The 25,110-nt window shown below is 42.0% G+C and overlaps 1 protein-coding gene across 7 annotated transcripts in view; it reads right to left on the reverse strand.

Moving 5' to 3' along the window:
- LOC113032114 (protocadherin-1-like) overlaps positions 1–25,110 on the reverse strand; it is a 281,958-nt gene that overhangs the window by 207,164 nt on the left and 49,684 nt on the right. Inside the window, exon 4 of one of the 7 annotated variants that reach the window (XM_080305577.1) lies at positions 20,324–21,079. The exons of the other annotated variants lie outside the window; for them this stretch is intronic. Coding sequence (XP_080161703.1) covers positions 21,062–21,079 — 18 coding nt within the window. The 3' untranslated portion in view covers positions 20,324–21,061. Of the gene's footprint in view, positions 1–20,323; positions 21,080–25,110 lie in introns of those variants that run through there. 7 annotated transcript variants of the gene reach the window in all.

The following is a 25,110-nucleotide window of genomic DNA, read 5'->3' on the forward strand; positions in this document are numbered from 1 at the left end:
CTCATCGGACTGGGATAATATCGGGTTTAAACAGAGCTGGCAAAAGTACAGACATTCTGTACTTCAGAAGAAGCACAAATACTACTGTTAAAAAAATACTTAAGTAAAAGTTGAAGTACTGATTCAACTTCTTTACTCAAGTAAAAGTAAAAAAATACAGGCTCTTAAAATGTACTCAAATTTTTTTGCAAAGCTAATTGAACCTCGTGTTGTATTAACATAATGATAAAATAATATCAGTAGATGGGACTTTAGTCTAATTTTTGTTTATTCTAATTATACTCAGCTTGAATCTGAAGAAAAAGAAGGAAAATAAAAATATATGTCTATTTTCTGTTGCCTCCATTGTAGAGGGCGATTTTGCCTCTAAACAGGAGAATGTGCAATGTGGGGTTAATGTAAATGCAATGTAAACTGGTTGTAATGGTTCAGTGTGGGGGAAAGAATCATAACTCACAATAACTTCTACTAAGAGCTCCAGCAGATTTTCTTAGTGTGCAGGCTGTGATCAGCTGACCTGCTGCTCTTTGTGGATGTACACAACTGAATTCAACCAGATGTGAGCAGATGTTTCATGAGTCATCCTGGCTGATTTCATCCTCTACACTGACAGTACACTGTTTATGCTGTCTTTACATTAGACACTATTAAAGCTGGTGTCAAGGTGGAATTCGGTCAATGGATTGCTGCTACAACTCTGACATGAAACCACGGCCACTGTGCACCAGTCACACACTGTTCTTTACTTTAAATCCATCACAGTGCAGCAAACTAACCTGTTTATCCTACAATAGCCTGCAGAGGATTTCATGCCGTCTTTCAATAACACAGTCTGCCTCAGTTTGTTTAGCAAAAGGTTTCACAAAAAAACATAATGTCACGTGTAAAAACATGAGGACTTACATGTGAGCGTTAAATGAGCAGTCCTTCCCTTTAAATCTAACCTCTTTTCTTCCTCTTCTGTCTTTCTTATCTTTCTCCACCTCTGACGTTAGCTGAAGTTAGCTCTCTTTCTTTTCTCTCCCCGTGAAATTAGCAGCTGGACCTTTAGCTAGCAACACACTGTGAGACAAACTGCACACAAACAGTTTGTGTGTTGGCTGATGTTTGTTGAGCGTATAGAAAAGCTGCATTTCAAATTACCTGACACAAAAACATCACTTCCTTTTATGCTCCTTGCTCCTCTTCAGTAGCACTAGCTAGATGCGGCAACATGCAGTTCCGGTGTGGATGCAAAAACAAACAAACAAAAAAAACGCGTCCCACTTTAACCCCTGGGTTTGGCATCTCTTTTTATGCGACATCATCTGGTGATTAATAACAAACAGGACTGCCTTTCACAGGTTTCTGTTTATATCAGATCGGTTTGATGTTTGAATGCTCACAGTGACCAAATAATAACCGTGCAAATGCATTAAAGCAAAAGTAACAAGTCTGATTTGAAAATTTAAGTAGTAGAAACTAGAGATGGACCGATCCGATATTACATATCGGTATCGGTCAGATACTGACCTAAATTACTGGATCGGATATCAGAGAGAAATAAAAACTGTAATCCAAACGGTTAAATATGAAAAAAGCACCTCACAAAACTTGCGACACGCCCATAACCTCAGCACGTCGGAGCAGTATGCGTCACCTGATAGAGCGGCTGTGGCCTGCAAGACCTGTGGGTGGTCTGGTTGAGCATTTGGACTCTAGCTACCAACCCGGCATTTCATCTCTGACAAAGTTATCCCCGAGAGAAGTAAAGCAAGTGTGTAAGTCCATCTCTGAATGTTTGTAAAGCATTCCAGCATTAAGCTTAACAACTGATATATGGAGCGAGTGCCTCTTCTCTCTCTCTCCCTCTCCTGCAGCTACTTCAATCATGAAACTGATCAATGATCAGCTGATCGGCTTTTCTGTCCCAAGTCCGTCACTCTTGTTTGTTTATTGCCCACTTTGCGCCAGAAAGAGGAAACCAGAGGCTGGACAACAGCAGCACGTTTAAGATTGATAAGCTGTTGTTAGAATTTATTTAATATTACTTTCTACTCGAGGATCTTTTTCTACGTAGCTGACAGCTGGTAACTGTGCAGGGGCGGATCTAGCAAAGTTTATCCAAGGGGGCCGATAGGGCATTAACAGGGAAAAGGGGGCACAAAGACATACTTTTCTTTCTTATTCTCATTTAAAATGTCTAGCGTTTAATAAATAATTATCAGAATCTTACACCCAAAGTTTTAATCTGATGAAAAATGTATAGAAGTCCATTACTGTATATAATAACTATTAAGTCTAATATACCCTAGGTAAGCTATAGTACTTTTTCCATCTGTGCAGTCTGCAATTCTGTTGAAGAAAGATGCTGAATCTATTTAATTATTCTTGAAAAATAATTGAGTCTGTGCATTTTTTTTCCCCACACCGCATCAAATTAAAGTTGATTATGTCGATTAAGCATCATGAGGTGGTTCCCTATTTTTTATTTTTTTTTGCTGGGAGTTTGCAACCCTATTACTTAGGTTGCTTACTCTTTAAAATACCAGAATAGGGAGGATGGAGTAGGTTTAAGTTTATTAGATTGATCAGTATTGCTGAACTATGAAATATTTTGGGTGCAGTATATTTTTTGCATACAGGTATAACAGAATAGCTTTAGTGTTTGTTTGTTTTAACTTGAGTATGAACTTGTACGAAAAGCAGCAAGATATTGAAAAACATTTTTACTGATTAAAAAACACTATATCGGATTCATATCGGTATCGGCAGATATCCAAATTTATGATATCGGTATCGGATATAAAAAAGTGGTATCGTGCCATCTCTAGTAGAAACTACAGATATATGTTCAAAAATGTAGGGGGTAAAAGTAAAAATGCATGGCTGCATGGAGGAAATTTAAACAAACCTGAGGGAAAGCTGGCTGAATTCTCTACAATGTTTCCACAAGTCAACAAACAATGCTTTTGTGTACTCGGTAAAGACCTCCTGTGTACCAAGCAGTATGGCAGATGCATCACAAAACAACCGTCCAGTAAGAGCAAGTGACTGCTACCTGCCACCGTCCCGCTGACCTGTTCAACACACTCTCACACTGAAGAAACTGTGATAAACCAAACACTGCCAACATTTGTGTAACCAGGAGGAGCTGTGTGCAGTCAGTAAAGTCGGCATCCACCGAGTCTAAAGGCTCCGGTTTGAGCAAGTGTTCAGTTTCCTGAAAACACCGATCTCACGTCAAATTAATTCAGGCGAACACGAGAAGAATTTAGCATCGTCCTCCATCAAGGCCGAACTCTGAATTTATCCTTACACTGACATTCATCATGCCACCCTGAACATTTGTATCCTTTACACTCACTTTCAAAAGATTTATTCTCATCTATGTAGCTGGAGCTTAGAGCAAAGGTGAGAATGAACGCACAGCAATCAATCCCTGTGTCAGCACTCCTGACGTCAAAGCAGTCACACCTACTTTGCCTAAAAAACAGCACCCACACCCTGAACTTTAAACCCTGCTAGCAACCAAGGGATTATAAAATGTTATAAAATAATAAAAATAATTTCCTGTACAGTCAGTATGAAGGAGGAAAAGGCCAAAACCATTTTCGTACCAAGCTGAAAACATGCTTTTAATTCTGTTTAGTTGGCCAGTTTAACACGGGGCTCTGCGGGGAGTGACTCACTTTTGGATCCAACCTCAAGAGGCCATTAGAAGAACTGTAGCTGTTGGATCCCTGTTGGCTTCAATTTCCAGCAAACCAAGCATCTACAGCAGAGCCGTCTCAAGCCTGAGCTTTTGGCTCACAGGGATTACTTGTAAATACTCTGACCTAATTCTTGGAATTTTTGGCCATGTTTAATATAAGCACCCACCATCAAAACAATATTTATATGTCAGAAAGTAAAGAAACCCATTTGTGTGTCCACTTTAAAAGAAAAAGTTGGTGTTAAGTTAGAAAGCAGGGAGTTATCTAGTTCTAGTTCTCTGCAAACTGCTCTTCGTCTCTGCTGCAGGCTACACGCTCTAGGCTACGTTTGTTGCTTGTAGCACAACGCACTCAAGTCTCTCGCCCAGCTGATGGCAGCTAAGAAGAATATAGGAAATTAAAAGTGGTCAATGTTGGTTAAACCGATAAAACACCCAGAAATGTTAAGAAAGCACAATCGTGCTGTTTAAACGAAACTATGAAACTGTTGTAACTGAGCACATTGAAAGAGGGAGCAAAAGTATCTTTCTTTCTCTCTCTCTCTCTCTCTCTCTCTCTCTCTCTCTCTCTCTCTCTCTCTCTCTCTCTCTCTCTCTGTGTCTATTCGTCTCCTTCTCGCTCTGGATTTCTTGGATGGAGTCAGATAACAGACGAGCAGAATTTCAAACAGGACACACACACACAGACAACCTGATGTCTCTCTTGCTCTCTCTCTCTGTCACTGAGCTGTGAATGACACCTTCATCCCCATCACTTTAACATTCAAACATCTCTCTTTGCACACCATGAATTAAATTTTTACACCCACAAATACACAAATGCTGCGAACAGTATCCAGATGTGTAAATGAAGTGCAGCTGTTTTATTATTGCTGTTTTCTCTTTGCTCTCCTCCACTTAACCTCCTCTTTTCTCATAAATGATCTCCTCCTTCTTTCCTTTCTTTTTTCCTTCCACCTTCTGCGTGGCTCCATTTCCCATTTTCTCCTCTTCCTCCGTCTCTTCCTTGTGTCCTTTTATGGCCACACGTTTGTTTCTCCGCAGGTAAAGCTGTCCGGGTCAAAGGTCACTGTGTGCAAACACACAGATATTGACACACGGTGGGAGCCGCACAGCGTGTGCTGAGTGTGTATATGTGGGTGAGTACTTTTCCTGGAAACCAATCCCTGCAAGCCGAAACCCTGTCTCTCCTTCTCTCAGAGGACGAGCGAGGACGAGCGAGTGATCACCTTTCTCTCTCTCTCTCTCTCTCTCACTCTCTTCTCGTCTGTCCTCCTCTCAGCTCAGATTAAACGGCAGTGGGTCAGGGTTGGTTAACAAACAGCTACCGGTCAAATGCTAACAGAGCGGAGTGCTGAGAAGGAGGGGGAGGAGGGGGAGGAGGTGGAGAGTTACAGCTCGTCTTACAGGAGGTGCAGGGGGAGATACTTCCTCCTCAGCTCCTCTTACCTCAAACCTTAAACACCAAAGACAGACAGAGAGAGGAAGAGGGGGGGGAAGTGAGAGAGAGAGAAAGAGACAGTATGACGGAGAGCGAGAGGAAGAGAGATGTACATTTCCACAGTATGTATTAGTGTCTTATAGCGGGGAATTAGGAAAAAGTGGGATATGAAATGTGACCCAGGAAGTTTGATCAGTAACCTTCCTGGCTGAAAAAAAATAAGAAAACAAGGTGGAAGTGGAAAATCAGCAGTTCCTCCAATGGCCACTTGAGGCTGGCTACAATTTTGAGTCAGTCTCAAAACAAAGCCTGTGTCTCCTCTTCATAAAACTCTATATGTATTATTAAATGGTTGGCCTCTTTTGTGCTGGTGTCTTATGGAAAATTTTAAATGAATAATGACTGAATGATCAAAAAGATCTAAGAAGTCTGGGCTTGAGTTTTGATGTGTGATGTTCCAGTATCTTACAGCCATGCACTGGCACAGTTTATTGTTGCAGTTTGTTAGCCAAACTTGTTAGCATCAGCTGATAAGTAGCCTGCTGAATATGTTCACTTCAAGCCCCAGAAATACCAGTTGGATATATTTCTCTGCACTGGTCAGTGATCTTACTCTAGTCTGGAGTATATGTGAGTAATTTTTCACATGTTTTTGGCAAGACAATCCCTGTTCTTTAATCAGGTCAGTGGGAAATGTAGCATTTGTGGGCAAACAGAAGAAATGGAAAATTTTCCTTTGCAGTCTTGAAACCAACCAACATTTTGGCCCATTTAAGAACCAATATGATCATGGACGTTAAAGCCATCCAGTAAGCTAAGCCCCATAAGCTCATTAGTGGGATGTTATAATATGAATTCTCTTTGAGCCCCGCTTTCTTACATTTGGCCAAATCTGCCGTGTTAAAAATGTTTTAAACTAGTTATTAGCAGTTCCTGATTGTAGGAATGTGCAGAGAACGTTCACTCTAACACTGCACTGCTGAAGAAAAGCACATCTGGATTGTCTTTTCACTGTGATTTCTGAGTAGATTTGCTGATGTATATTTCACACCATATCCTATAATTTCCTGTAATTTAAAAGCGTAAGACCCCAACCAAAACGATTAGTTAAATTACCATGAGCCACAGGGAATATTTTACCCTCATATCCATCTGTAATTTTATATCATCCAATTTTCTGCTTCTGACTACACAGAATTCAACACCTCTACATAGTTTGTTGAAGTAACAGGTGATGATTTTCAAAGACATTTTTCATTAAGCTTGAACAGGTTAGGAGTCTCTAACACCTAAAGGCAATATGAGAATCAAAGATGAGTACCTGCTGTGTCTGCACTGACTTTGCTGGCTGGCACTGGCTGCCCAGCTTCCCCAGATTAACTGAGTGTTTTTCCACCGGGTCAAATGAGCTCGGCAGCCAAACTGCATCCACCAAAGAGCTGCCAGGGAAATACCAAAAGCACCACTGCGAGCACTTAGGATGTTATCATTAGTATCCAAAACAGCCATTCAACACCAAAAAAACATGGGGCAGTGATAGTTCAGTAGGTAGAGCGTTCGGCCCAGGAATGGAAGGCTGGAAATTCAAATCCACCGAACGGTGGTATCCTCAAGGGTACCTCGGGGTAGCCGTTCGGGTCCCTACACACTGCTCACCGGGCACTGGATTGGTGGCTGCCCGTTGCTCACTGAGTGAATGGGTTAAATGCAAAGGACTAATTGGTGACTGTAGCCACAGAGGTCAGTCGCTTCTCATATCAAATGCTCTGACACAGAAACGGTTTGTTTAGGAGATACTTCCTGTGGGAAATATTAAATAAATCAAAGTATCACAAAGAATCCAAAATGCTGTTGCAGATTAGTTCAAATCACCACCCCCGAGGCTGACACAAGTATCCCTCTGGGATCAATTCTGGGCGCACTTCTACTCATGTTCTAACCACAGGTCACCATCATGACTATCATTTTAAAACATTTTTTGGTATCAGCTGTTTCACTGCTAACCAAGCATCGTTCCGATACCAGGCTGATTTTGATGGCCTGCAGACATCTCTGCTAAATGTTAATCCTGTTTCCTGATTGTCCCACATGACAAAACAGCATTTATGGCTGTGGGGAAAACACTTTCTCTCCAAAAACAGACTGGGCTTGATTTCTCTATGAAACGCTTATTCTTTCGACATGGTTTTGAGGGATGTTTAGTTTTCATTTGCTGTTTGGTCGGCTTTTAGGCACCAAAAATACTAGATGGGGTTTTGGAAAAATGATGCACACATCCCAGTAAATAAAGCCTATATATGCAGATATATAACCGACAGTACAACATTAATAAGTAGAAAGATTTAGAAATATCTAAAATTGATCACTTTTCCAAACCAGACAATATCCACCTGCCTGTTACAATAATACTGTCACTGCTCTTACACCACTGATACCTCCTGCCTTATCGGCTTTGGTTTCATTTCTGCAGACGTTTATTGGATTCTCCTCTGTGAGCTAGATGAAAAGGTTGGATGGTCATCGCCAGCATGAGAGTTCCTGAATAGATAAATCCTAACACTAGATTCTTTGAGAGAGCCGAGCGCTCCGAGCAGTCGAATATGATGGTGATGTCACTGGGTTTTTTGCTGCAGTTAAGTTCCTGCAATTCAATTCCCTCTATCTCTCCCTCCCCCCTCTCTCTCCCCCTCTCTGAGGCCAAGCAGCATATCCTTCCTCTAATACAATAATGTCACAGCTTTTTTGAGAGGTAAAATTCAATTACAGCAGTGCTCCATCTGCACACGCACATATACCCACAGCATTGTCAAGTCATAACAGCCTGGAGGAGACACACTTTTTGGGCATGTGACTGCATTTAACACAGAGCGAGCCCGCTGCCTCCTGATTTGCTGACTTGCAGTTTGTCGTTCTGTCAGGCTAACGTTTCAGCTGTCAGAAGTGAAACTGCTAAAATAGCATTTTCAGGGTTTTTTTTTGTTGTTGTTGTCTCTGCCCCTCGGGGACAGATCTAGTTTCCTTAAATTCAGTTTGTCCATATATCTGTGTGCCCATCTTCAGGTCTCTGTGTCTTCAAAGAACATCATCCTGTCACACCCTTTGACCTTTGTGTACAAATATTGTATGAAAAACTGAGGAGGAAGAAAGGAAGGAAGCAAACAATTGAAAAGAAAGGGCAGACAAAGTGGAAACAGAGGACCAAAAACAAAGGAAGGTGGAAAGAAGGACAAATGAAAGAAGAGAGGACAGATAGGAGGCACAAAACAAGTGCAAGAACGAGCGGGAATGAACCAGAAAAGACAAAAACACAATTCTTTGTTTCTGGGTCCCTCCAGCCCACCCCCGCTGTTTGTGAGAATGTAGGATGCTTACACCTCGCTCTCTCCATCTCTGCTCCTCTCCTCCCTCTCCATCGCTGTGCATCGCTCCATCGTCAGCAGATTCTCCCAGCGTGCTGAGGAAGTCGTCTGAACGAGCACTTCATCCAGCAGCTTTTAATGAAGCGGCTTCAATCTCTCAGTTAACGGCAGGTGAAGAGGAGTAAAGACACGGGAGAGAGCGATGGAGGGAGAGACGGCGGCACCTCTAGTTTATAGTTTGACTGACTTCCTCCCACAACAGATTTCTTTGAACTGTTCTTTTTCCAAGGTGGAATAATTGTACAGCACAGCATACATCTTTAATCACTTAGAAAAATAAATAGGATGTACAAGTGTGGAAAGGTATAAATAAATCTAAATAAATGCACCCCCATTAATAGTTGTTACATAAAGTTAGCCATCACCAAGCGTCTGGCGGAATCCCAGCTGGATTTCTGACTTGGCAGAATTGTTAGATTGATTGTTAAATTGTCATTTAAACTCGTTGGTTTCCTGGCACAGACTTGGTTTTTGTATTTCAAGTATTTGGCCTTTAAGAAGGCCATTCCAGACGTTTAATGTTAGCGTGCTTCATCCATCCTGTTTGATGTGTGTCTGGGATTATTGTCCTGGGGGCGTAAAACTGACTTCACTGTGGACGGGGAAGTTGGTGTTTCACTAGTTTCCACCATTCCTCAAGCGTGGCAGGCTGGAGGAATGGTGGTGACTGAACATCCTGACTAATTTCCTCTCATCTGAAGGTTGTTTGTTTACTACAAGTAGATGAAGCTTGGATGAAATGATTAGTGGGAGTCATCGCAAGATAACAAGCTACCGAAAATGGTAGCAGTTAGCATAGTAAGCATAAATATGCTTATATGCTACATGATAACATGTAGCTCTGTCAAAATTCCTACTTTAGCTCATCATTAAATTAGTGTTTGAGCCCAAAAAACTCATCAAGAAAGGATTTTTAAGGCCGCAGACCCAGTTTGTTCTCTCGTAAACGTCTAGACAATCCAGTTTATTTTTGAAACTGGAGGAGATGCCGGTGTTTTCTGAACATCGGGTAATCAGGTTTAACTCCAGTACATTTCGAGAGTTTTGTTTTTTTTTTAGTAGAGAGAGTGACGACCACAGAATGTGATGAAGCATCAAACTGGTTTTCCTCAGCCTGAAATCTGAACCAGGATCAGTTTGTTTTGTTTTGAAGCTCAACTTCACTTCTGCACAGGAAGCTTAGAGGATATGAACACACTGCAGGAAAGCTAATGTGTCACCCAGTATGTCTGGAGGGGTTCAAATTACGCACACACACACACACACACGCACGCGTGCACGCGTGCACGCACGCCCAATTGCACAATCATCTCCGGAGACTAGATTAATCAAAACTGTAAACTGTCTTTTTCATTCTTCAGTGATTCTTGGATCATCTCCGGTTTCATTGAAGCTTCGTCAGGACTAACAAGTGTTAACAAAAACACACACGCACACACACACGGTTTCGACACCCGTAGCTGTTATTCAGACGCTTCAGTGACAATCACTTCAGTGACAATCACACACATTTAAACTTTTTGAATGGCAGTGAGTCACTCCAAAGCAATGTGGTTTTAATGTGAAAACAAACGCACTAACACACAGAGTGTTCACTATTCATCACCCGTCTAACCACATTCTTCCTTCTACTCCTTTCATGGGAGCTCCAGGTCGGGGGTGCCAGAGCACAAGACATCAGGATTCCTCTGAGCTGAAACGGCGCTGTTCCTCGCTTTTAAAGATTCCTGCTGGTGTCAGCAGAAGCAGAGGCTGCTACAGATGAATAACTAAAGACCGAGGTGTGTGACTTTGCATGGTCGCACATGTGTGTCAGGCTCATCACACAAAACACACCACCATGCCCCCAGGCTCAGTCTCTAACTGAAATCTAGTCAGAATTACAGAATATGATTGGAATCAACAAGAGAACACCAGCATGACAAACAAAAAATTCCAGCTAAACATGAAACACATACTGGTGCTGAGGGTGCTTCTTCAACAGATCTGATCCATGAGATTATTCACTCTTCATTTATTTTGACCCATTTCACTTATCAAACATATATTACACAAAGCTACCCTTGTGTTTGAATGGAGGCGTGTTGAAGGACTGGAGAGATTTACAGCCATTATTTGTGAAATGCTACATTCCTGTCATTTCCAGTCTGCACGTTAGCAGGGCTTGTGAAATTGCTTTTGTGAGACAGGCTCCTGCTTCGTGCTGCTGCAGCATCAGTCATTCACACTCCTTTATGCACTCATATGGCATCACTCAGTACCCTGCTAGCAGAGCCTGTTCAGTACAAGGAATCACACACACACACTTAAAATAAAAATTGCTGACTCTACACAGACATAGTTTTTATAATTGGGCAAATGGGTGGAGTGCTTCATTATCAGCTTGGTTAACAAGCTGCATCTATAAATTGCACAGGTTCATCACACAGACTCAGACACGGCTTATTTATCCGTAAATTTAAAAAAAAACTAATCATACAAAAAACTGCATCTTTGACTTTTTGGATGATCTGCTAGTACAATTAATCTCGCAGCACCCATAATTGCAGTAACATACACCAGAGGTCCACTTAGCTCAGGTGAACCCTCAGCAGACATCGAGCAGGCATCCACCTGTCAGTCAAAGAGGCCAACCCCTAAATGTAACCTCAGTTTTTAAAAAGACAAAAATTCAACAACCATAGATTTTATATAGAAGGCTAAATGAGCTTTAACACACAAGCTTTTGAAAGTGGGAGTCTAGTGGCCATCAGAGGAACTACAGTTTTTGGCATTTCTGTGTTGGCTTCATTTTTCAGCCCTAAAGTTTTTAAAAGAATGAATGACCCCTGCACTCTTTAGTCCTCGTACCTGATCTTCCACATTCAACCACAGCATAAAGTTGAGAATAATCAGACTTCTTCAAAGGCCCACAGAGAAAACAGCACCTGCTCAAACCCACACCTCTCTGTCTCCTGCTGTTTGTCAGGATGTCATTCTTTCTCCCACAGATGCTTTAAAACTCAATTCAAATGCTTTTCAGAAGAATTCAAATGTCTTGAATGCAGAGCAGGTGAGGTTCAGTTCGTGTGTTTGTGGAGAAAGTGCTGCCCGAGGCTTTTTTTCTATTCTGGAAAAAAAAAAAAGCTGACTGCGCACCTTGTTTCCATAACAACAGACAATCATTCAAGCTCACCTGTTGCTCTTCTCTCTGTGCTCTTTTGTGTGTTTTAAAAGGTACAAAAACAACTGCATATTTCTGAAGGGGAAAAAAAGTTGTTTAAACTCTTGAACTGTGATTTTACTTTTTTACTAAGCAGCAAAAACATTTTCTTCATAACATATATAAAGGCCACCTACACTACCTGCATACATTTCTGCACCATGTGAAACATCGCAGACTCCATGTTTTATGTCTGTTTTTTTCTGTTGGCTGGGAACGCAGCATATGTCTTCTGCATGACTTTACAAGCAGTTCCACAAATTCAGGCATATTTGGTCACGGTGTGTGAAGAATGAGCGAGTGCTGTTAGCAGGAAGCCCAACATAATCATAGCCGGTGAATTGTTTGCGGTTATGATAGTCAGTCAGACTGAGCTCTTCCTTGTGGAGCTCAGTCTGACTGACTGGGTGATGCTGACTAATCCATACGAGCTGATTTTCAGTCTGGTAAAATGATAAACTGATTACAGTTCTGCATTTTTTAATGGTGGTCCTTATGAAGTTTTCACAGGTGGAACTGCACCAGCTCCGCTCCAGTTCTACCAAAGCCAATGAGTCTGCCTTTATACACATACAGAGCTCCCGCAGTGAAAGCCACTTTCAGCAGATGGACTTTCTTTTTTAATTAAAGCATATTTCAAGTTCAAGCTTTTGATTTTTTTAAGGTCACTAAAGGTGACTATCTGTTACTGCTACTTTGTGTTTATCACTTAGAGTTGCCAGTAATGATGGCAGATGAATGTAACAGTATAAAAAAAGCACATTAATTTATGAGCAACAATAAAATAGAAGTGTGATTAGCATAGAAATGGTGAGCAGTGAATGTAATGTGATATTGGAGGTGGTTAACTGCTGGAATATTACCGAGGCACGGCAGAGTGTAAGCACTACTAATATGAACACTCAGACAGACGGGGATAAAAATGACATAGGAAACCCCGGCGCCAACTGAGGAGCAGCAGGAGGGCGATCTCGGGTTGTTTGAGCTCGAGTGAAGGCTTTCAAGCCGTAACCATGGGAACATTTCTCATCACAGCTCTCTGACAGGACGTAAAGGCAACACAGAGACAAAACAAACAGATCTTCAGTCAGACCAGCTGAACCGGTTTGGTGAAACCACACAGGACTTCAGTGTGTCGGATACAAACAATCCTGCGCGTGTGTGTTTAAGTGTATGTGTGCGCTCTTCAGATGTGTCCTTCTTTTATTGCTACAATCAGACAATCAGTGTTTCACTTTTTAAAATATTCATCCCTTCCCACTAAAGCCGGCGTTACATTAAAATTCCCTTTGCAGTGCTAATGGCCATCAGCCTGCAAGATGAGGGGTGGGATGAGCGAGGGGCGAGTGAGGTGGAAGGCAAGACAGCGAGAGAGACACAGAGAGAGAGACGGAGAGAGAGAGAGGGAGGGAGAGCAAAACAGGACAAGACAACCAGGGATTAAATACATTTGTTTTCTCTGGTACCAAATTAGTATTGACGGCAGCTACCTTCCCTACTGCACACACACACTCACACACACAGCCAGCCATGGTGAAAACCCAGCCATGTTGAAAATTAATTACTCAAGTGTGCTGTGATAGTGCACACTTGACACACAGACACACGCTGCACATATACACAGAAACAGATATATACAGCACACAAGTGAAAGTGGCAGGGCAGGTTCTGCCCAGCTGCTCTGCTATACAGCAAGAGTTAAAGGGATGTATATATAAACATACTGTAGTGTGTGTGTGTGTGTGTGCACGCAAGTGTAACAGTTTGTCTCTGTATAGCTGTTTGGCTGAGGAAGGAAAAGGCAGCAGCAGAGAAAGAAGACAAAGTGGCTCCATGTAGGCCACACAACAACACACCCGGGATTCATCCATCCAAACATACAGCGGAGTAAAATAGAACCCATTCAGCCCTTCTATTTTGTAATCTACCAAGCAAACAACAAAATAACAACCACAATACCCTAGGACGCTATGATTCAAGCAAATACATTTTCACATTTGTCACGACTTTGAGTTTGCAGGGCCCTGTCTTGACTGCCATTTGCACTTGATACCAAGATACTTCAAGCTTCAGCTGGATATTTAAGTAACAGCTGCTCACATTGTGCATTGTTCATCAGGTTTATATACCAGTCTGATGGACTTGGGAGGTCGTGTTTTTAATCCGTGTTTTTCCCACAGAACTCGATTCCATTTGGTCACAAGCACTGGTCACAATATATTTCTAAAAACAGGCGCTTCTCTGCAAATCTAAGTAGGCCCCTCTTGTCACAGAGAATGGTGCAGTAATCAGTACTGAGTCTTTCATCTACAGTGCAGTATGAATGCAAACTGCACTGTAGCAGTGTCTTGATTCTTGCTCAGTCATCCAGGTAATCCCAGAAAGTTGGTTCTGTTTATCTGAACGTTGCGTTTTCAGTGGGAGAAATATGTCATCACTCATTTTGACGAAACATTTCTCCCACAGAAAATGCAACATTCAGATGAACAGAATCAACTTTCTGGGAGTTGTATGTGAAACACAGTGTAATGACATTTATTACCTAGCCATCCATCCTATTTCTTCCACTTATCCAAATATATATATTTATCCCTATTTGTGAGAACTTGCTCCAGATCCAGCTGTGAGGACTCAATGCACCGGCTCCATGGCACACATCCTCCAATCATACTCCAAGCTGAACCCCACTGTATCATGTACACAGTTCCTTTCCGTGGCCGTATCCGGATATGCTCGTTTTTGCAAGAAGAGAGTTATTATCTGCTGATACTTGGCTCAGTCATGAAACAGCACTAAGACACGGATAACACGTGAACTTGAAGATCTTCTTTAAGGACACTGAGATCACAGTGAGAGTCGAATACCATTGCAATACATTCCGGCCTTCGTTCTTATCTAGATGCAGATCACATGTCGCCCTCAGGTGTGAATTTCAAGTGACAACCCAGTCAGATAAAAGGAAGGAGAGATGGTACTTTTTGTAACTGCTACCACAAAATGACGTTAGGGTGAAAAGTTTCTTATCATGGCTATGATTTTAAACTTGTGAAGTTATGAAATGTTTAAGAGAAACATCATAGGCTGTTTGCCTGGAACAGCAAATAAACAGCAGCTTCCTGGTAAAGCTTGAAGCTTTTTCTGACCAATCCTTTCACTGCATTCCTTCCAACATCGACTTTAAACTATACCGTCTTTCAGTTTTAGTTAGAATGTATACAGCATTTAATATATTTAATGACTGATTAATAAGACAAGATAACTATGGTTAGGGATGTTCCACACAAGATTATTCGATTGACTTTGTTGGATTATATTTATAAGCAACCAAACATGGGAATTACAGAGTTCTGGAACCTGTTGGACAACTCTGAGAAACTCGTTGATGTTTTTTCAGCTCATAAAACAACTTAAAAGAAGCCGTTCAAGTAGTCTGGCCAAGGCAGCGGAACAAAGGATCCAAGTCTTTCAAGGAGTGCATACCTTTTTCTCTGATCCTGGAAACAATAATAGTTTCACCGTTAATCTTGATCCGGTGTATTGTAGGGAACCGGTTTTCTGTGGTAAAGCTTCTTCCTTTGAAAACATCTGCAGGAACATCTTGCTTGATTTGTTTGTTGTGTGACCTGATATTTTAAGCAGTTAGACACCTGTATGTTAGATAATAATAATACCAATACTAACACTACTACTGACAGTACTACTAAAGCTCTTGTGTTCAGTACAAACAGTAGGTAAAACATTTAAAAACAAATATAATAAACAGTAAAAACAAAGGCATTAAGCACAGACGCACGTCCACACGTTTCACACATGACTGGGCTTTAAAGGGGTGCCACTCACTACAGGATAGCTATTGCACTCCTTTATTTAAAGCTGTTGAAAGTTCTGATGGCCCAGGGGGAAAATGTTTTCAAGGCTATTTGTCTGGTTCTCTATGCACCTGCACTGCCTGAGGGCAGGAGGTGAACAAGTGCTGTCCAGAGTGGGAAGGGTCTTTGATTATTTTCTTTGCTCTGCTGAGACACTGAGAGTCTTCTAGGGAGGGCGATCGGCAGCAAACGGTTCTCTGGGCGGTGTTGATAACCTTGCGCAAAGGTTTCCTGTCTGCCACTGAGCAACATACCACACTGTGATTCAGTACATCAGTGGCATCAATGATGGCATGGTAGGAGGCTGTCGTCTGTGAAGGAGGATCCCAGAAATTTCTCCTGTAGTCAGTGGTTTCACTGGTTTTGAGTGCCAGGTTATTATCAGAGCTCCACCCAGACAGCGTTGGCATCTTTATGGTGACTTGTCACCTCCAACCACAGCAGTGTCATCAACACACATCCCTGAGCAGAGCCACTGCTAAGTGTGAGGGTGGAGGAACAGTGGGCGCCACCTTGACTATTTGTGGGTGGTTAGTAACAAAGTCTTTCATCCAAGCGTAGATGGGGGGATGGGTGGTCTAGCTCAGACAACTTTTCAAACTAGGATATTTATGTTAAAAGCAGAACTGTAATCATCAAAGCGCATTCTGACCCTGGTATTCCAAACGGCTCAGTGGAGATGGTGTCCTCTGTCGGTCTGTTGTCTCTATAAGCAAACGGATACGGGTCAAAGGTAGCAGGGAGAGAGTCTTTGATGTACTCAGATACAAACTTCTGTTAGTGCTGTTGTTATGTAGCCATTTAGTCTGTTGATAGGTCTCTTTAAGGCAGAGATTATAGCTGACTTGAGATAAGGTGACATGATAACTTGAGTCAGAGAGAAGATTAGAAATCTTGGCTAAAAACCCTGAGAGTTGGTCAGCACAAGCTTTTACCTTCCCAAGTACACCAGCAGCTTGTCTTGCATTCCCCATCTTAAGTAGGCACATCACTTCATGTGAGCGTGAGGAGGCTAGATGTTAATGAGGGTTGCATAACTGTGTGGGTCCTCTTTGTCTCAAAATGAGCAAGCACTGACAGTCACATATGTGTTGCCTTTTGCACTTGGCGATGCACTAGAGACCCAGGCCCTATTGTCTGACTTGAAGGCAAAATTGTGGATTCTCAGGAGTGTCTATACTTCTCTAGCCAGCCAGGGCTTTTGGTTGGAATAATCCTGGATGCATTTATCAACCGTGACACTGTCAGTGCAGAACTTAATGTAGGACAGTGCTGATTCTGTGTATTGCTGAAGATCCAGGTGTTCAAATACATTTTATTGTGAGTGCAAAGCAGTCCTGCAGCAGAGAGAGTGTACCCTCAGGCCAAGTTTTAATAATACCTGGGTTGTTTTTTTCCTGAGGGGGGTGTATGGCGGGATGAGGAACAGTGAGAGATGGTCTGACAGGCTGAGGATGTGCTCTGCCTGCTTTGAGTTGGAATAGACATGTTCCGGTGAGCTTTCCTCAATGGTGAAACATTGCATTTGCAGTACAAATTTGGGAAGTTCAGTCTTTAAGCAAGCTTGATTAAAATGTGTACTCCCACTGGGTGAGTCTGGTACTGTCTGCTCACAGTGTAGTGCAGATGGGAGAGAGCTGTGCTAACGTTATCCGTGGGGGGGATACATACAGCAGGGCTGGTCACTGCCGTGAACCCTCGACGGTGAGAGAAGGGTCTACATGACAGATAGTGGGTGTGATTGATATTACTGTTATAGTGGACCAGTCAAGATGTACAAAAACTAGAATCTGTGGTCCTTTCTTCGCAGTGGGAAAATGCTTGGTAGAGTGGCTTTGTGTGGTTGTTTCCTGCATCTTCCCAGCAACAACCTGGTGATCTCGCTATGTCCAGGGTATGAAGGTTTGAAGCCGCATGTAACGCTGATGCAACCGATTAAACTGACATTCTGCAACTTAGAGTGGGTGTAGATGTGTTTTATCCCACGCATTCCACCACACACACACAATAATAATAATAATAATAATAATAGTACATTTTATTTGAAGGCGCCTTTCAAAAACCCAAGGTCACCTTACAAAAGAACAAAATTAATAAAAGAAGCAATAGTCATAAGATATATACCAAAACCAGACAATCGGTGAATCATGCATGTCGCCATCATCATCCACTCCTACAAAATCATCTGAACCGATCTAGATTCACTCACTCAACATCTGCTATAACTGTTAATACAACACCTGCTGCTCTGACTGGCAGCTGTGATATGGCCTGTTGTGGCAGGATTGAGGTGTTTTTGTCATGTTTCACCAAACCTCAACATTTTCAGAAATTTTGGACTTTTCAGAAGTTGACAGAATACGTCATCATGTGAACTGTCCTCCTGTTTCTGTGATGGGCTCAGTTGACTCCTGGAAGTTGTTTTTAGAGCAGAAAAAGGGAGTTTGTGAGATTTAGTTGAGCTTTGCGAGGGCAAAAAAGCAGTAAGAAGAGACGGAGGTCTTATAGCATTATAGACAAATCTACCCAGGTTCTTTCTACGGAACAGCTAACTTTCATCTGATCTCTTCTGACAGAGAGACATCCAAGACTCACAGGAAGGTTGGCAAAAGCTGATTCACATATCAAACTGAACCAGGCACCAGCAAATTACATTGTTTAGGATAAAGTTTAAGTCAAATTAGAAAGCATGTTGTAATACTGCTAGGTAACGCTGATCATCAGGAGGCAATGAGTCTTCATAGTGATGCTATTAAATGCCCAGAACCAAAAAATACACAGTTCGGTGCTTGCTGAATAACTTCCAGATAACCAAAAACTAACAATTTAAATCTTTCACTGCCTGATTGGCCAGGTTTGTTTACCAGGTGAGGTCAGGTAAGTTTTTCTCTGCTCTTTTTATAGTTATGAGGTATGATTAAAAGGTTATCTGAATAAAAACCTTGCCATAATTCAAATTTATCTGATTCCCGATAACCTTCTAAGGCATCAACATCCTGCTCTGACCAGCCATGCTCCACAATTTCACCACAGATCCCAAAATTATGCAAAGTCCAAACTGTTTTGACCTGAATGTCTAGATATCAAAGTTTCAATCAAATGAGGTTCATCAATGGTAATATAAAAGCTTAGCTAAGGAAGCTAAAAAGGTTAACAAGCAATAAACAGATGGAGTCATGTTCAATGTTAAGTGCTGTTAATCATTTAGGCTCCATCTGTTTGTGTTGTAAGGGATCATTTTTGGTTCACTACAAAACTAACCTACATAAGCAGCCTGTTATTAACAACAGTATGATCAGATTCAGACTTGTTAAAGCACTAAACTACTAACTAGCAATCTGCTGCACGCTTGAACTGTCACATGGTACATGCCAAACCTCTCCACCCTGCAGATAACTGATTTCTGCACTGTGTTTATATTCATATCATTATATCATATCATCTATTTACACTGTAAATGTAATGTGAAGTTGGCTTGTTCTGGAAAGAATGACTGCATTAAGCCACAGTGTTCAGTTTGGTTTCAGGTTTTTACTTTTAAAGATTTACCTGTTTTTTTAAGAAACATTTATGGGAAACTGCATTTATATTGTAGTGTTTGGAAACCTCTTTGAAACTATATTGAAAGAAGACATTAACATGCAGCATGAACCCAAGGATCTCTGATTTTGAAAAATGTAAAGATGAAAAAAAGAAAACGTAAGGACAAACAAAAGATCTGACATTAAAAGAGAAAATAAACAAATATATGGTAAGTTGACCTCTAGGAGCCCCCCTCCCCCCGTACTTGTTTCTGTCATCGTTCAGTGCTCACTGAGATATGTTCTGTGACCTTTGACCTCCCCGCCTCTGCCTGCTGCTGCTGACTGATCGTGGACGTGAAGGTGACTCTGCTGATATTAAACCTCCACACCTGAGCGGACTGAAATCTCTCCATCTCAAGCGGCGAGCCCTCGTTTTTCATCTGTACAGATAGACGGGAGGAGGAAGCGTTCAGACAGAAGCCGACACTTCCTGCTCGATGGTGGGGCGGAGGTAGAGGTGCGTATGGAGGCTGGGCGGGTTGGAGGTGGATCATGTTCAGACACAATGTCCGACGGCGAGCGGCTGATTTTATCGACTGCTTGACACACCGCGGGGATCGAACGGCAGCTAAATATAGATGCGGCAGGACGGAACAGGGCAAGCTGTACGTGCACACGCCGTGTTTGGGAGCATGAGGCATTATCTCGGGCTCTCAGAAACATTCACATTAATGCTGCCGGTCATTGTTAGCATTAGAGATTCGAATGCTGCCGCTGTTATCAGCTCTCTGCTTTTGTACTCAGTTCTTCACGTTAGAATATTAATGTTGTGTCAAGGTCATGCAGTACAGATGGTGAACAAACACATAATGGGAGCTTGATTATTGCTGCATGAGCTGTTAAAAGACACTAGCCTAAAAAAAAAATACCATTAGCATTTGATTATGACCCCAAACTTTAGTTTCCTCAAGAGATGTTCTTGAGATTTGATGTTTAAATACTTTCTGTATGGCAAAATAAACTGAAAACCCAACTTTTATGTTTCATTTCCAACAGCTAACCATCAGTGCAGCCAAACCAACTCTACAGAAAGTATTTCAAAAGTTATCTGTCTAATGGTTCAGCTGGACCTGGGATGTTAGCAGTCCTCAGACTGAGCGTGTCACTGCGAGACTTTAAATTTTCAAATTCAAATTTTATTTGTCACACACACACAACCATACACAGTATGACATGGGGGTGAAATGCTTGTAGCTGTACAATGCCCGACCATTAAATGACAGAAGAAAAGTTTTACAATATTTACAATTTACAGTTTACTACAAAATTTACAAATGAACTTAGGAATTTACAGTAAAGAATGTGCAAATAGCAGAAGAGATTATAAAGATTATAAAGATTATGAATTATAGAATTATAGGAAAGGTTTATCTACAAAACAAGTCACAGAAGCACTCGAAAACCAACACCCTGACATTAGCTGGACTGTGCACTGACTGAGGACGTGAATACAGATGACGAATTAGACAGAAAGCTTGCTTATACAAACAAATGAGGTCAGTGCATGACTTCACTGACTTACATGTACAGTTTGGCCAGCCCCACAGTGACAATGTTTGTTATCCAAACATACAACGGATACAGGAGACACTTTTAGAACACCTGTTCAACAAGAAGAGCTCAGCTGGCTGGTAACTGCTCTGAACAGTTAGCAACTTACACACAAACTTATCGTGGCTAAACATTAGAAACAAACCGGTGGACAAGCGGACCTTCAACAATCTAACCTACACTTTATTGCCACAATTGCATTTGTAAGAATAAAGTGTAACAAAACATCAAGATAATCACTGGTTATCAGGCCTATAATTTCATATTTGTGCTTCTTTACTGCTGCTGTGTTCATGCTGCATCAGCTGACAGGGAAGAACTAAAAAAAAAAGTCAGACATCATTAGTGGAAACATCATATCCAAACAGATGCAGAATTACAAGCAGAACACTGACAGTTCCTTCTACAGTTACTTGCTTCTTCTTATTATGCTCTGTACGATATGACTTGATCTCTACACGTGACCTCTGACCTCCTTAGTAGGATTCTTTGAATGTTCTCTAACCCTTCGTCTTGCTTTTTAGCAACATAAAAAAATCAGACACAGCATTCAGCTGGTACTGCAATCCAGGGGTTAATGTGGTTCACAACAGTGAATTTCCAAGCAGGCAGAGGATGCTTCTTCTAATTAAAGGAAAAACCTTAATCTCTTCCAGCGGTACCTCTTAAGGCGCCGTGTTTGCCCGTATTCTGTCTCACGCTCAGGAAAAGAAAGAAGAGGAAGTTAAGCAGCCACCCTCCCAAACCTCTCTCCACCTCCCTTTCTTCTGTTCTTGCTCTGGATTCACACATCATCATGTCTACAGTCCACAGAATAAATGTTAATACTCCACACATTCTCCTTTTATCTCATTCATATTTAGTAGTGGGATTGTTGCAAAGAGCACACCCACAATATGTTGTTCTGTTTTTCACTGTTTATAGACAATTCAAAGCATCTTCCCATATTTCATTGTGCTTGTTCTGGATATTTTTCATCATTGTTGTTATTTCTGGGGTTACTTCACGTCAGTGGCACTCACAAAGCCACATCAGCTCCTCTGAGCACTGATATTTCAGTTTGAGCTTCTGAATAAAATGACATTTCAGCTTCTTTCAGAGCCTCCATTTTTGCGGCAGCTTTGATTTTTGTCAGTAATTCTTTTCAAATTGGCTCTTCAACTCAGTTCTGTGGATCAACTTCAGGTACAACTTGCGTTTATATAGGCTTCAACCACGGCACCATACAAAGTGCTGCCTAAAGCTAGATAAATAAAAAAAACGAAACTGGCTTCAGAGTAAACTGTACGTTTCTTTTAGAAGCTGGTGGCTCCTTTTTTCCCCTTTAAACTGGGACTGAATAGAGGAGAAACAGAAGGAGAGCAACACTGACCAGCTCACCTCCTGAGCAGCCTGTTGAGAAACAAATGTGATCAGCCGGTTAACCACAAAAGGAAGCCTTTTGGGAAGTGGAGAGGGGGTGTGTGGGTGCATAGTTAGAACAGCAGGGAAGGTGGAGAGTGTCGTTAAATGGCCAGACAAAGGGGGAAACGGGGCAGTGGGAGGCTGGAGGGTAAACTGGGAGTTCAGGAGTAGGAGGGCACGTTTGTCTCAAATGGCGGAGGTCAAGCTACTTTCTGGTCCGGACTGGACTTCATTTGAATGTGGTTTTGTGTTTTGCATGAGCGTGGGAAGCTGAAGTCTTTCTGAACTGGATTCAGGTTTTATAATCTAAAACCAAATGTAAAGATTTTCTGCTCAGGTGTGCTCATTTATTGAGATAACACAGGTGGTAGTAGTAGTAGAATCGTGCCAACAATCTACATTTGTAATCAAGGGTCAATCTCAGGACTTTTAATAGACTTTGGGGTTCATTCGTGGTCTTCTTAGCAAACAAAAGATTAGGTTTGTTTGACAGACATTAGAAAGGGTTTTATTTTTTATTTGCAAATGTTACTATTTTGTTCATGTCCTACAGCTGCACTTGTGCTCTGCTGTTCATATCGCCGGTTTGTCACTCAGCCTCACACATTCTGCTCAGCTGACATGTTCACATACTCAGAGCCACCACGGCCGACAACACGCTCCAGACCCGATCTAATCTGTTGTGTAAATTTACTGGCAAATTGGTAAATTTCTGATCACCATTCTGATTGCCGCAGCGAGGACTGGCTGCTCGCTGGGTGCAGTGCAAAATGCTCAGCTCGCCTTGTAAACCACACAAACTGTATTCTGAGTCGTGTCTGCTCTCGCTGTGATTCATGATTCCATAAATTGAGCAGATCTGTCGCTTGGTAGTCGCTGCAGGCTGAGAATTCAGTTCATTGTGTCTGAAGAAAACTGCCTGGCTCACTGTTAGATGAGGACAGCGGGGCGTGAGAGCTATCATGCACAGTGAAAGGACAGAGAGAGGAGAGATGATGTGCTGAGTCAGAAGAGACAGAAACCAGCAGCAGATGGCCTCTGACTGACATCTGAGATACACCTCTGTGTATGTGAGTGGAGTCCTTGTAAATCCCACATATCCGCTGCCACAGAGAGCACAGGGAGCTCAGTGCACATCATCCAGGGCGCCGTTAACACTGCAGTAAAGCCAGATCAAGGCTTTTTGGGAGCCTGAGGAGAATGTAATGATCTAAATCACCCAATTACACAGTTCTATAGTTTGTTATTCCATCCAGCCGTTTTCCACAGCAGTCCGAGCAGAGGTGACCTCTCCCAGGCCACCGTCCCCAACTTTTCCATGGGGATCTGAGGCATTCCCAAGCCAGTCGAGCCACAATGTTTCCAGTGTGTTGTGAGTCTCCCATGGTGTCTTTGCAAGTTTGATATGCCCGAAACATCTTACTCGGAAGGTGCCTGGGTATTATACGTCCCTAAAGCAAGTTTATGCAGTGGAAAACGGCCCGTCAGGACTTACACCTCTGACTGGTGCTAAGGCCATGTCCACACTAATACATTTTCATTTGAAAACACATTTTTGTCTCTCAGTTTTGGCCTTCCGTCCACACTGAGATGGCATTTTGGTCAAGGAAAACTCAGCGTTTTGAAAACGCTCTCCATAGTGGATACATTTGGAAACACTGTTTTTGCGTCGCAGTGTGGACAGCGAACCCGGAGCCTTTTCGAAAACGATGGCACATTTTAGTCATGTGATGTAGTCATGTGACCAATTACACTAAGATAGCGGAGGGCATTATACAGCAGTTGTTTTGTTTGCTCTGAATTTTGACAGCCCTATTAAAGATTAATATCAGTTTGTACATGCTCCAGATAGCTTTTCTTCAAATTCTTTAACTCTCACTCGCTTTTGCAACTTTGTACTTTTGTGTTACTCGCAGCAACAACTCCACCTCATTGTTAGTCCATTTAAAAAACTTGGTGCTTTTCCTCAACATTTTGCCGCAACGTTTCAAAGAGCTGGAAAGCAAATAAGCGGCAGACAGAACTGAGGCAGGCCAAATCTTCTTGTTCTTCACCCATGCGCAGTACTGGAACGTAAGTTTTCGGCCGTTTCAATGTGGATGCACAACTCTGTGAAAACGACTGAAAACGCTAGTGTGGACGCGGAGCATTTTCAGACGAAAACACTGTTTTCAAATTTATCCGGGCTAGTGTGGACGTGGACGTAGCCTAAGCCAGCAAAGCACCAGAGCCCTGTTGGGTCTCCTGAAGGTGGTGGCGTATAGAACAGTGAAACCATGTGTTTGCAGCTGTGATGTAGTCAGAAAAAAAAACACTTTTCACCTTTCGATCAGTGTTGGACATAATGAGATACTTTCTATAAAGCCCATCTCAGTATCTACGAAAATCTGGTGATTGATGAGCTTTGTTGCAGAAGCACATGCACACCCATATCTGCCTTCTATGACAATCAACTAAAGGGTAATTTTAATGTTACAGCATAATTTTAATATTGCACAGAGCCCTGAGCTCAAACCCATCAAAGCCCTTTGAGATGAAAGACAGCTGCTTGCCAGGCCTCACTCTCACATCTACACTGGACCTCCAACAAATCCACAGAACCTATCCAACCTTTGGAAGAAAGATTAAAAGAGAAAAAGCAGAAGCAGCCACAGGACGACTCAGGTCTCCAAATACTTCTGGCTGCATAGTTTACCTAAAGGTTCATATTTTTTTCAAGCCCATCTTAAAAAATTTGAATAGTCAGACATCTGAATGATCACTGAAACATAAACAGCCGTTGCTTATAACTCCTGAGAGAGAGAAAAGGCCAGTGAAAGTGGGATATGACACAGGAATCAAAGTGACTGTGGTTATGTGGTATGTGCTCAACCATTAGTTTGTGAACTGACACAGCAATGGACTTAAGCCTCAAATGAACTTGTGCTGAACTTTTGAGGCATTTTC

The sequence above is a fragment of the Astatotilapia calliptera genome, chromosome 2 (assembly GCF_964374335.1).
Source record: "Astatotilapia calliptera chromosome 2, fAstCal68.1, whole genome shotgun sequence".
Classification (NCBI taxonomy): domain Eukaryota; kingdom Metazoa; phylum Chordata; class Actinopteri; order Cichliformes; family Cichlidae; genus Astatotilapia; species Astatotilapia calliptera.